The 14155-nt window shown below is 39.3% G+C and overlaps 1 protein-coding gene across 2 annotated transcripts; it reads left to right on the top strand.

Annotated features, from left to right (window-relative positions):
* The first annotated feature begins 2179 nt into the window (after positions 1-2179).
* eif3k (eukaryotic translation initiation factor 3, subunit K) lies at positions 2180-14155 on the top strand. 2 transcript variants are annotated; one of them, XM_034115819.1, is made up of 8 exons: positions 2180-2417; positions 3381-3479; positions 3662-3782; positions 7886-7960; positions 9664-9730; positions 9852-9929; positions 13114-13239; positions 14020-14155. In XM_034115819.1, exons 1-8 carry the CDS (start codon positions 2356-2358, stop codon positions 14049-14051), a joined length of 660 nt encoding a protein of 219 aa, XP_033971710.1. In that variant the 5' UTR covers positions 2180-2355; the 3' UTR covers positions 14052-14155. The 2 variants fall into 2 exon arrangements, with proteins under 2 accessions (XP_033971710.1, XP_033971709.1); XM_034115818.1 differs by having other exon boundaries at positions 7883-7960.

The raw sequence follows: 14155 nt of genomic DNA, 5'->3' as shown, positions 1-14155 counted from the left end.
CAATTGTGACATCACTTACGCGACTCTGGGATTTGTAGTATTTCTAGTTGCGTATTTTTCATAGTCTTATATTTCAACAGTTTTACGACAAACTGTGACTTTTTTGACATGGAAATGATTTTTTAAGATTGACAAACATCTTATGTGTAATTCATGGCACAATTCAAACGGGATCGAAAGATAAGTTTTCTCTCTCCATTGACTTCAATACATTATTTTTCCGAAATAAGGTCCCATGGACCGGAAGTAGATGGTCGTGACTTCGCCACTCTATACATCCATGGTTCCAGTGCGACACATGGCCAAGACGCAGTAGAGATGGCAAATCCGGATCCTTTTACGGACTCAGGGTCTTCTGAGTCAGTCATTGAAGAGATCCGGATCATACGAGTCATTTGAGTCATATGAGTCAGCATCACCAAGACCGTAGAAATCCTATCGGTGAAACCGAAAAGTTGATGCATTTCACGAGCATATTATTATTCCATATATTTTGAATATATATATATATTTGTATATATATATATATAATATCTGCATGTATATTTTCTATTTCGACATGTATATTTTATATTTTATTTTATTTTTATTTCTATTCTTGTATATTTTGTAGTTTTGTTTTATTGTAAAATGCCTTTTATGCTGCTGTAACAACAATTTCCCAATTTGGGATCAATAAAGTACTATCTATCTATCTATCTATTAAACTGACGTTATATTAACCTCCGCTACACAGTGTATTTTTGCTTTAATAAAAAATGTTGATCACAAAAAAAAGGGTTATTTTGCGATTTGGCGAATCTGAGTCTGCTGTTGACTCGTGCATGAGGACGAGTCTGCTGGATCTCTGGATCTGCTGCTATATACGGCTCCGAGTCCGCACAAGTCAGGATTTGCGAATCTGAGTCTGCTGTGGACTTGTGCATGACGACGAGTCTGCTGGATCTCTGGATCTGCTGCTATATGGTTACGGCTCTGAGTCCGCACGAGTCTGATCCGCTGTGTGTTGCAGCGAGTCAGGATTTGCGAATCTGCGAATCTGCGAGTCTGCGAGTCTGCTGTTGATAGCGCGGGAGCCGGGTGCTGGAGGAGGGGCTATGCTCGTGCACATGACGAGTATGGATCTCTGGATCTGCTATGCTATTACGGTTAGGAGCCGTCGGCTCCTCTGAGTCCCCACGAGTCTGCAGGAAGTTTCACTGATCCGCGTCCCCTCCCCTGAGCCAAACGATCACTTCTGGCAGGCAGCTATCCTGTATACTTGCTAAAGGGTAGGCAGATGGACTGGGGTACGTTGTAATGTGATTTTACATGTTATAAAGAGAGTAGCGAGTGACGCAATTTATAGTTTTAATTTGTACGTCACACCAAGTGTGGGACTCAAGGACTCGGGTTAATGGAGAGGGGAGACTCGTCACGACCAGCTCATTTCTAGGATCCGGGTTAATGATCCGGATGAATCAGGACTCGCCCATCTCTAAGACGCAGGAGAACTCGCCGATGCAACAGTCAATGTCGGTGTCGGCGAGTTCTCTGGTGACTGCCTGGTGTGTCAGGGCCTGTACACTGCTCATGCTCTTTCTGCATATCATGTATTTATTTTTGCTATGTATATAAATGTCATGTTCTTAAACGTTGTATGTGAGGGACTACGGATGGAAATTAGCTCAAAGCTAAAATCCGGCATATTTACATTTTTGAAGCATTATTTGTTTAAATTGTTCATCAATGTGCACTGTCCCTGTTCAAATAAACGATTAAATGAAAAAAATGAAATGAAATCAGTCATATCACATCATATCACATCACATCATTTATTCACTTATCTTTGTCAGATCTTAAGTCAACAGGGGCTGAACAGAAGAACATGTAAAAGACAGAACAAATAAGGTATGAAAATTAATCTTGCTTTCCGCGTTAAATAATGTGTATAAGGAACAGTGCATGACTGTGAGATGTCCAAAATCAGTTGATAAACATTGTTTAAAAAGCTGTCAAAGGTGAATTAATTTGTTCAGTCACAACAATCAATTCAGGGTGGCATGCAATAGATCGAAAAATGTATTGGAGTCCATTATCCTATAAAATAATGCATATTGCCCCGAAGGAGCAGGAGTGAACTTTAGAAGGCAGTAATGCACCACTAAGGATGTAAGCTGCCGGTAAACCAGGAGAAGAAGAAGAAGAAGACAGCGGTCCTTCGATTGTGCAGGTCCGTATTGTTTCCGGTCCGCCTGTGCATCGCTCTTTCCGTTCCGACTCTTTCTCACTCCGCCCGGTGCTTTCTGATACGCGGCCCACGTGCAGACTTCATTCGGTTTTCACCCTAAAGTTGGCTGTCAAAGTTTGGACCAAATGTCGTCGTCTTTCGATCAGATGAGGGCGAACGTGGGGAAGCTCCTACGAGGAATCGATAGGTAAGGATGGTGCTCCTAACGTATTGATAACCTAGCTAGGCTAACGCTAACTTAGCCTGTTTGCTAATGTTTTAAGCTAAGCTATGCTAAGTTAAGTCTGTTACACAAAGCATCCTCACAAATAATTGTGTGCAGTTTATAAAATGAAACTGTTGATTTTATATCTGTCTTATGCCAACACTGTATTATGTAGACTGGTATGACGAAGCAAACGAGCAATGGAAAAGTAGTTGAACATCAGCTAGCTCTGCTCGACCAACATGAAAACATCTTCCCCATAGTCATGAAATAAATAGTGAAATACGTTTTCAGATATTTTACTTCAGTAACGTTTAATAGTATACCATTTGGGAAATTACTCCAATACAAGTAAATGTCCTGCATTCTTAACATTACATTCCTAAAGTATGCTATTATCATGTATGAAAGTAGAACTATTAATTGTGCAACATGTTCCCTGTCAATGCTTTACTATATATGAAGTTTGTATATACAATTATATTAGGGCTGCAAGTAAACAAAAAGTGACAGATGTTACCTGCTTAATGTTGATGACTCCACTTCAAAACAACACCTGACATATAGAGGCTTACCTGGATAATACTTCCTATGACCCTGTCTTTTAATAAAGCTGAAATAAATGAAAAGTTCCTTAAGGAATGCCAACATCCTGAAATAAGCCAAAGGACTTTGGTTAACATCATGGACACAAATATAAGCCCAAAAAATAGAAACCGTCAAGTGAGGAATAAAGTTTAGCAGAGAAATTCAGCTGTAAAACACTTAAGATGCACTTGCTTTTTCAAATACATATTACAATCACTGCATTGCAAATAATGTAACCATGTATAACCATCCATAACTATGTGCCACAAATGTATAACCTGCAGTGTATATCCACATCATAGAAGCACTGAGTCATCCACACTGATTCCTAGTTAATGCTGGTGTCTCTCCTCACAGGTACAACCCAGAAAACCTTCCTACGCTGGAGCGCTATGTGGAGACACAAGCTAAAGAGAACGCCTACGACCTGGAGGCCAACCTGGCTGTCCTCAAGCTGTAAGTTACACAGACAGGCAGCCACTATTCAAATACTGGCTAATAACGTTAGCTTGGATGTTTTACCTTGTGCGAGTGTGGTTCAGTTGGATTAAAATAGTAACATGTTAGTTTCAAACTGATCAGAAAAAAGAATGGGCTTCCCAAGCTATGGTGCAGTAAACAAATGTTTTCCTCCGCAGGTACCAGTTCAACCCAGCCTACTTCCAGGTTACGGTAACCTCTCAGATTTTGCTCAAGGCTCTGACCAACCTGCCACACACCGACTTCACTCTCTGCAAGTGTATGATCGACCAAACACACGTATCCTTTTGGTGCTGTTTCTTTATCTGATGCCGTCTGACTAGGTCAAAAATCATCATCAATCAAGCTATTATTTTGGTCAACACAGTATGGTGCAGTAGTAAATGATATACTATGCAGTGGTGAAATCGCTCTGCTTAAAATAACCAGTGGGTGAAATATCCTTTATCTTATGTATAGTCTTGATATGTTTTGGTGATTTAATTCCTGTAGTTAAGGCGAGACACGGCAGGCAAAAACATAGTTTTTCATGCACTGTGTTCAAGTTTTAGATTTTGTGTTATTTTGATTCCATAACATGTTTTCTTTTATGCTTTTGGAAGGAAAACGTACAAAATACACATTTAGGTGTTTATTTTACTATAGTTTGTCTATTTGCGTCTGTAGATTTCTCCTAAATTCACCAAAAGTTAGCATTCTAACGTAAAATAAAGTACCGCGACCGCTGTTTGCACCATGTCAACAGAGATATCGTTGGAAAGCTCCGTCTCTCCTGCACAATCTCATCGGATCCAAATATGGTCATTTCCTTTGTATCAGCAACCAATCGTGAAAGTACAAAGGGGTCTTAAACCAAACAACGAAATCTCATTGGCTGGTGTCAATTTCTGACAACGTGATTCGTTCAGATGCGTCACGTGGTGTGCTAAAACACTTCCTGATTAGCTTTCCGCTGGAAATTTAAATCTCTAAATGGCAAAAGAACAGGAAAAAAACGTTCACAGAGAAGACGACAACAATTGTCACTTGCACGAAGCAAGTGACAAGTTGTGTTAATGTTATGAAATGTCAGTGTTTCCCACAGATCTGAAATATACTTGGGGTGGGTGCTGGTAGCGGGGGGGGATTGAGGTGACATGTCTTTGTGACGTGCAACAACATTAACATTAACCTTTCTGTTGGTCGCTTGTTAGCAGACCCTTCACTCTCCCTCCTCTCTTCTCCTCTTTGAGGCAGCAGCAAAGACTAGTTTTAGCTCTCAACAAGTTTTAAAAGTGTATCTTACCTTTTTCCCCCTAGTTAACTTTTTTTTTTTATTCATGCATATTTTACTAATCACTACCCCCTCAAATGGAAATATGTGTTTAAATAAATGGTGACTAAACCGTTTGAGACCCACTGAGAACTTAGACTAAGTTAAAGGGGACCTATCATGCAAAATGCACTTTTGTACATCTTTTATACATGAATATGTGTCCCCGGTGTTCCAGGGAACTCACCAAGTGTCAGAAAACACAACCCTCTCTATTTTCCTCCATACCCAAATCTCTAAAAAAGGGGCTGCAACGGATCTGATAAAAACTGATCCAGATTTGAACACTTTACTGACGTCAGGAAAGTGACGCTACGGCTATTGGGCCAACTCTCCACCTATCAGGGGAATGTGGGGTTGGGCCACGGCCGGCCATTGCCGCTCGAAAGCGCTGGAGACGCTGTACATATGCCAGGCCTGTAAGTGGCACTGTAGTCTGCCACAAAAGCAGCGAAGAAGACTTCCCGCGCATGGTTACCATGGTTACCCTTCTGTTTATTCTCCGCTGTGGCTTTTTTTCTCCCTCCCCGAGGCAAGCGTTTGCTCCTGCTGCTTTAATTCAATGCAATCCCTCCCCGTCGAGGCAAGCACTGTAATTCTCTCCGGTTAGTCCACCAGCATATGACAAACACCCACCTCTCCGCCTCTTCCAAGGAACGAGGCGACCGTGCGGCAGAGTTTCAGTTTCTTTCGCCGGTCAAGATGTCCGTTAAAGTTTAAATCTTCCGGACAAAATTAGAAAAGTGCCGGTGAAAGGTCTTCTTTGTTATTTATTGAGCTTTAAAACAAATGATTAACGACTCTATATAATAATAGGCTATAATAAAACACGGAAGACGGAGATCTATTTTTCTCCCCCTCTTCTGACAGCCCAGCAGCTGATCAGAGCACGCTCCCCTCTCCTGCAGGGGGGCGTGGTCAGCTGCAGCTCACAGAATCAGCCCCCTGCAAAAACAGTGCTGGAGAACAGCAAATAGAGTGAAATGAGGCATGGCTTAAAATCATGATCTGTTTGGTATTTTGAAAACAGAAACGTATAAATATACCTTTATATAGGTATGGCCCTACAATATATCATTTAAATATAGCATGATAGGTTTCCTTTAACTATCTAAACACTCGGAGTCCTTTACCTCACCTGGGGCCTCATTTATAAAGGGATATACGCTCAAAAAATGGCGTACGCCAGTTTCTACGCAATGTTTGCGATTTATAAAATACTAACTTGACGGGAAAATGTGCGGTCCTCCACGCAAACTCTAACCCATGCGTACGCACTAAGCACACAAACGGGAGAGACGAGAAACTGCGACACCGTTGGCAGAAGGAAGAATGGAGAGAAATATGTGGAAATAATACCATCAATAAAATGTTACCTCATTTATCAAATATGAATTAATTTTCAAACATTGATTAAAGCCAATCTTAGAATGATGAAACAAACGCCTGTTTGAGACTCCTCAGTGCACACAAAAACATAACTTGGAGAAATAAATAAATACGGATATGTTATTTAAAACCACCTCGAATATGTTGTGTTAATGTAATGAAATGTTTTCTCATAAATGATGCGGTAAGCAGGGGGACAGAATTACGTCTAAACTGACGCCGTTTTGCATTTCTATAGGTTGTAGATACGAGCATGGTTTTATATACTATCACGTTTAATCGTGTTTTATGCCGTTTGCCAAGACTTGATAAGTCGCTCGTAAAACACAGGATGTATGGAAACTAAGAACACCATATGTGGTAAATTGTACAGCTAATATAACACAACACATTAGTTGTATTTCCTTTAACTGGTGCATTATGGATATATAGTTGCTGATCGACAGCTGGAACACAAACCACCAAATACAACAAAATAATTCAGATCCAGTCGTCATGACTCCACTCCGGAGGGATTCCCCGATCATTTCTTAGAGTTTCTCATCAGGGGGGGTCTCCTGTCCCCGGTACAAACACACTGCCTGAGGAAGGTTATGTGTATTTTCTTTGTCAGTAACTTTTTTCGGACCACTTATTTATTTATTTTGGTGACGATCCGACCTCCATGCTGCTACTCTGGTTCAAACTGCATCCACCAAACAATATGATTTATCTCCACCTCCCCAAAATAACCAAAATCTGTGAGATGTCTTTTTTAGCTGTTCTGTCGTCATTTCCTGCGATCTTCTTCATGCAGTCGGTCAGAATTAAATAATGGGCGTTTCTTTGACTATTTATAGGCAAATATGGGCGTTACGAGGCGATTGTGATTTATAAAGGGAAACAGGCGTAGGAAGTGCCGTAAAGTCTGTGGGAAACCCTGAAGGTTATACAAAAAACAAATGATCCCGAACATGAAATACCTTCACGGAGTGCGTTGATGTGCAATCTGTCATCCAAAGAACAGCAGGGTTTAGGTAGCGACACACAGCAATCTTTAAAGGTCGTTTTCTCAAAATGAGTTTTTTCTCCTACTGAGCCCGAAATGTCCACGTCAGTAGCACTTACATACACCAAACCTTCCAGTTATATTCCTATCAATATTCTGAAGGCTTTTACAGAAGGGTTTATTCATATATCATTCATAGCCTGAATTATATAACATTTTATACCTAAAAACATGTTGAAAATTGATATTTTAGGGCTGTTGACAGTATTTTCTGATTTATGGAGTGATAAAAAGAGATATCCAAAACCCCTTCTGTAAAAGCCTTAGATTCTAATATGACTACAAAATGAAACAAGAATTTTGAAACTGGCTTTATCCAATGTTCAGATTTGTGTTCCTGAAAAGTGTTAAAATATGAGCATATTTAATTAGAGTATGGCTCATTTGCATATTTAAACATGCTATTTCAGAAAACTTGTAATAATAAAAAAAAAACAATTGTCTTAATGTAAGTAATTAACTGGAGAAATTTCTAGCTTAAGTTAAAAGAATTACCCTATTCACCTGTAGTGTCTCGCCTTAACCTAAATGTAATGTATATCATTATTAGCAGTGTCACTGTGTAGGGTTGGGGGGTGGGTTGGGGGCTCTGTCTATTTGCCGGAAGCCAGTTCCTTGACTACAGTGTCGCAGCAAGAGGAGCGTCCCATCAGACAGATCCTGTACCTGGGGAACCTGCTGGAGACCTGCCACTTCCAGAGCTTCTGGGTAACACACACACCACATACACACACACACACGTTTCTGAAGTTATTGGAACATTTTCAAGCAGTCGGAATGCTTGATATCAAAACTAATTTTAAGTTAAAACTTGGTGTTAAGACTTAAAGTGGGTGCCCAGAAACAGTATGAAGACGCTAGGGTTGTGCATCTTCACTGGTCTCACGATTCGATTACGATTATCCTGTCTTCGATTCGATATCACGATGCTTAACAATGCGTTGCATCCTCAATTTTCTATATTACTGCACATGGCTTCTTTTTCATCAATGAATACATGCAGTAAGATAAATATGAATTCCCTTTTTATTATTTAGAAAGTGCGTCAGAAATCAATAACATAAATGTCTTGACATTAATTTATAAACCAAAATAAACCAATTGTATAGGTCTAGCCTCCCTATATCTGTGTGTGAAATTGTTCCATCCTCACTAATACATAAACTAATGCTTCTGCAGTCTAGCTGCAGCTTCTAGCAACAGTCTTCTGCTCAAAAAAGGACACTGAATGTCCTGAATGTGGCATCACACACAGGACTTGAGTCTGAACACAGCAGACAACAGGAGTATTTACAACAGCATATCAAAAATAGTGCATGTGGGTGCACACTTACATTCTCTGTCTTACTGTTACATAAATCCCATAATTGTATGAGATTAAGTTAGCTTCATCATATCTCAATCAGTGATCAAGTGAATAATAAAGTTTCCATCAGGTTACTATCAGCCTGTCACTCATTATTTTCAGGGAGGGGGCGGGGTTTGGAGGAACGGAGAGGAGACGGTAATCGCGGAAGCTTTCCTCCTGCCTTCACAAACTTTACACACGTATTTATCGTCTGAAAATAGCAAGAGGACATTCATACTCTGCAATCCAAGACTTAATTAAATCCACCAAAAACCTGACATGATTGTAACGAGTGTTTTTTAAAAACATAAATCCTTGTGTCTCTGAGCCGCAGCGACACGGACTGATTCAGAGCGGGTCCTTCTGCTGTTGGTTCTGGACTGGTGCTTGTGTTGGTGGATAAAGCAGACTGCTCCGTGTTTGGAGTCGCTGTGCCGCTGTCACGTCTGTTCCCTGATCTCTGCGTCACAGACCGATTTGATATTCGTGTGACAGAAAAAAAAGAAGAAAAAGAACGTTATTGTCCAGCCGCGGCCGGAATATCAGGAAGCAACGTTACTACGCTATAATCGATAATGTTCTGTCCCTGTATAGATGCAGAATCGTCCACGTCCGCATCACGATGCATCATAGAAACGATTAATTTCAACACCCCTAGAAGACGCCCAGACAGACAACAGCATAATTATACACACTTGATAAGAAATATCCTTCACAAGGTTAATGCTAGACGAAATGTCAATATTACGTTAAAAGAGTCTCTACTTTGCACAATTATTGATAATAATTGGTAAGTTAGCAAGTAAAAAAACAGTCCTCTTGCTGAAAAAACAGACATTTTGTGTTAATTCATTTAAACCATAGGGAAACGCTCATGTGCACTGTGTGTTTTAACTGATTGCAGTACGTACCTTGGATAAACAAAGGAACAGAAATAGACCTGGCTTCATAATGCTGACTCATCCATCATAACATCTCTGCCATCCTTGTTCTGAAACGTCATTGTTCCCTTCCTCTTTCCAAAGTTTGGTGTTAATTATCACCCCCCCATGTTTCCTGACAGACAAGTCTCGAGGAGAACAGAGAGCTCATTGACGGCATTACTGGTTTCGAGGACTCTGTTCGCAAGTGTGAGTACATCAACTGACTCTGAAAACAAGGTTCTTACAGTCAATATGAAATGTTAGTGGAAGATAACGGGACCTAAACTGAAAAGATTCTTGTTAAACTTAAACTGATCTTCCTTTACAGTCATCTGCCATGTAGTGGGCATCACCTACCAGACCATCGAGCACCGGCTACTGGCGGAGATGCTGGGAGACCCGCTGGGTAAGAAGATAGAATCATAAAACCTGCCAATCATCATAAAGTTAGAGTTAGGCAAGGCAAGGCAAGGCAAGGCAAGGCAAGTTTATTTATATAGCACCTTTCAACACAAGGTAATTCAAAGTGCTTTACAAAAATGGAAGACATTTTAAAAATGGCATTTAAAATCAGTCATTAAAAAGGAAAGATAATAAAATAAACATTAAAAGAAAAAATACATGGATAAAAGTTAAAAGTTACAGTGCAGTTTAAGATGTGAATAGTTCAATTAAAAGCAGCGGCAAAAAGAAAAGTCTTCAGCCTGGATTTAAAAGTAGTAAGAGTTGCAGCGGACCTGCAGGTTTCTGGGAGTTTGTTCCAGATATTCGGAGCATAATAACTGAATGCTGCTTTACCATGTTTAGTTCTGACTCTGGGGACAGAAAGTTGACCAGTCCCTGAAGACCTGAGAGATCTGGATGGTTCATAATTTAGCAGTAGGTCAGACATGTATTTTGGGCCTAAACCATTCAAAGCTTTATAAACCAGCAACAATATTTTGAAATCTATTCTTTGACACACAGGAAGCCAGTGTAAAGACTTCAGAACAGGAGTGATGTGATCCACTTTCTTAGTGTTAGTGAGGACTCGAGCAGCGGCGTTCTGAATTAGCTGCAGCTTTCTAATAGATTTTTTAGTGAGGCCTGTAAAGACACCATTGCAGTAGTCGATTCTACTGAAGATATAAGCATGGACAAGTTTTTCCAAATCCTGCTGTGACATTAGTCCTTTAATCCTAGATATGTTCTTTAGGTGATAGTAGGCTGATTTAGTAACTGTTTTAATGTGACTGTTGAAACTCAGGTCAGAGTCCATGACTACACCTAGATTTCTGGCTTTATCTGTTGTTTTGAACATTGCAGACTGAAGCTCAGCGCTAACTTTTATACGTTCTGCCTTGGCTCCAAAAACCATTACCTCAGTTTTATCTTTGTTTAATTGGAGAAAGTTCTGACACATCCAGTCATTGATTTGTTCAATGCACTTACTCAGTGTTTGAATTGGAGCATAATCTCCTGGTGAAATTGTTACGTAAATTTGTGTGTCATCCGCATAGCTATGGTAACTTATTTTGTTGTTTTTCATTATCTGAGCCAGTGGTAGCATGTAGATGTTAAAGAGAAGAGGCCCCAAGATGGAGCCTTGAGGTACCCCACATGTCATATTTGTCAACTCAGATGTGTATTTACCTATAGAAATAAAGTTTTTTCTGTCCTTTAAGTAGGACTCAAACCAATTTAGAACTGTTGCCGAAAGTCCCACCCAGTTTTCTAGTCGGTCTAGTAATATGTTGTGGTCAACAGTGTCAAATGCAGCACTGAGATCTAATAATACTAACACTGAAGTTCTGCCACTGTCTGTGTTTAAGTGGATGTCATTGAAGACCTTTACAAGAGCAGTCTCAGTGCTGTGGTTTGGACGAAATCCTGACTGGAACACATCCAAACAGTTATTTAAATGCAAGAAGTTACTCAACTGTTGAAATACTACTTTTTCAATGATTTTACCTAGAAATGGCAGGTTTGATATTGGCCTGTAATTGTTCATTACTGAGGCATCTAGATTATTCTTTTTTAAGAGCGGTTTAATGACTGCAGTTTTCAGGGCCTCTGGAAAAATACCTGAGTGAAGAGATGTGTTTACTATATGAAGTAGATCTGAGGCCATGCAAGGAAAAACATCTTTGAAAAATCCTGTTGGAATAATATCAAGGCAGCAGGAGGAGGATTTCAGAAGTTGAATAATGTCCTCTAAGTTTTTACCATTAATCTGATGGAATTGTGTCATGGTGTTTGAATTGATATTAGGTGGACATAGGGACAAAACATTTGCTGTACCTGATGTAGAGGCACTGACTGTTAGAACATTCTAATTAAAGGTAGGGTATGTAAGTTTGAGAAACCGGCTCGAGATACACTTTTTGTTATATTCCATGGAATGCTCTTAACATCCCGATAGCAATGAATATCTTAAGTGCTTTGACAACAAATCCATAAAAAAGTCATCTGTGGAAGCCGTAGTACTGTAAAAAGCACGACCAATCATTTTAGCCGGCCCGGCTAAAATAACTGGATGGCCTACCTGCCTGTCAGCCTTCCATCTGTGCACAAACTTATCTCGTGCCCTCATTGGTCATGTGCGCGTTCGTATGTGTTGGAGGAGGGGCTCTGTAAGGAAGTGGCAGATTTTCTCCGGTTTTGTATTTTCAAATTCTAGCGATCTCGAGACGGTTTCTCAAACTTACCTACCCCACCTTTAAGTCTTATATGGATTTTTACTTACCTTTTTAAGATAAATATATACTTTATCCCAAGTTGAGAAATATTTTGTCACAGCAGCATTGTTGACAGTCATTGTACAAGAATTATAAAAAATCTTTAAAAAAAGATAAAATAGAATAAACATTGAAAGCAAAAATATACATATTCACAGAAAATACATATTAACAAGAGTATCTAAGAATACACACTATAAAATATACAGAATACATTAAAATACTCTCTAATCTATGACCGGCAGAAACATAAACATAGTGTACTTTATACAGAACTACAAATGAAGACTGTGCACAGTAGCTTTTTATTAAATGTAAACCATATCAGTGAGGTAGTGTGAGTACAATATGTAAGTACAGTATGTGCAAATTGTTCATGATAATAGAAAGGGAGAAACGGAAGTCTTCTGCCAGCCAGAGATGAGGTGTTGTAGAGGGTTATTGCTTTTGGCAGGAGGATGTCATGTACCTGTCAAGACTAGATCCTGGTCAAGTGAAAAGTGATTTGTAAAGCATTGCCAACCATCCGCTTATTATGGCCTGGCCATAATGACAGAAATGTAAGAAAGCTGATCCATGTTATCCCTGTGATTATCAGATAGATGAAGTCCTTCAAATACCAGTGTGGTAAATAAATGTAAGAAAACCACTATCAAGACTGTGAGTAGGCTACTGCGCAAGTAGGCCACTGCGCAAGTAGGCCTGTGATTTCAAACACACTTTGAATACATAGGCATAGCTACCTTTTTAAAGTATGGCTAACAATGTATTTAACAGAAATGTTTATCTTGTATAATAATATTCATGACTGTCATATCTTAATATACAAAATTCTCTAATTAGCCTTAACGGTGGTCTTGTCTGTTGTTGCAGACACGCAGGTGAAGGTGTGGATGAATAAGTACGGCTGGACGGAGGACGAGGAAGGACAGATCTTCATCTTCAACCAGGAGGAGAGCGTGAAGCCCAAGAACATCGTGGAAAAGATCGACTTTGAGAGTGAGTCCTGCCGCTCAAACTGATGCAGAAATGAGGGGAATAAACTAGACATTTAATCACAGTTGGTGACACGATTAGGTTTACATGTGTCTTGGTGTTTCTGACTCCCCGTGTCTAATTAACCTAGATTTCCTGAGAGTAAATGAACATACCTCATTTGCATTTTGCATGTTTGTGCTAAAAAGTAGTTTTGAGAGATTATAGAGGCTAGATCTTATATCCTGATGAAACAGTAGACAGTTACGGACCTTTTACTTTTCAAAATGAATCAACATATCACCATAGAATTGCATGTGCACAGAATGAATCTAGATGTTAAAAGATTGGGATTTGCAAAAAATAGTTCATTTTATTTTAAACTGACAAGCATTTTGGTTTTTCATTTTAAGCTCTCACAAATTATGGAAACTAAATGAAACATTTCACAATGAAAAATACTTCCAATACTGTTTTCAAATGAAACATGGGCAGTTTGTGCAGGAATGTGCAAAATATCAATCAAGGAATATGAAAACGTTGATAATATAATTAATGTAAAGGTATGATGTAAAAAGAATAAGCGCAGTGCATACAGATAAAAGTAATTGTGATGGGTTTTTCTTAACGAGACATCCCAAAGATCCATAGATATCCATATACATTAATCAGCACGTTTCATATTTTACATTAAGGGCATCCTTTAGTCTTGTGCTGATAAGTGACTGTACGTTTGACATTCTTTCTCTTTTCTCCTTTTTTTTCTGTTTTTCTCCACTTATCTCCCTGTATTTCTTCTCACAGGTGTATCCAGCATCATGGCCACATCTCAGTGATGTACACACGCATACACACATACACACATAAGGCAAGACCGATTCAACCAGGTCATTGTTTTCATAATCACTCTTTTCTCAATAAAAGTAATTTATCATTTACA

This window comes from Trematomus bernacchii, unplaced genomic scaffold, assembly GCF_902827165.1.
Source record: "Trematomus bernacchii unplaced genomic scaffold, fTreBer1.1, whole genome shotgun sequence".
NCBI lineage: Eukaryota > Metazoa > Chordata > Actinopteri > Perciformes > Nototheniidae > Trematomus > Trematomus bernacchii.
The sequence above is the reverse complement of the archived record's forward strand: the minus strand, read 5'-3'. Positions and strand labels throughout refer to the sequence as shown.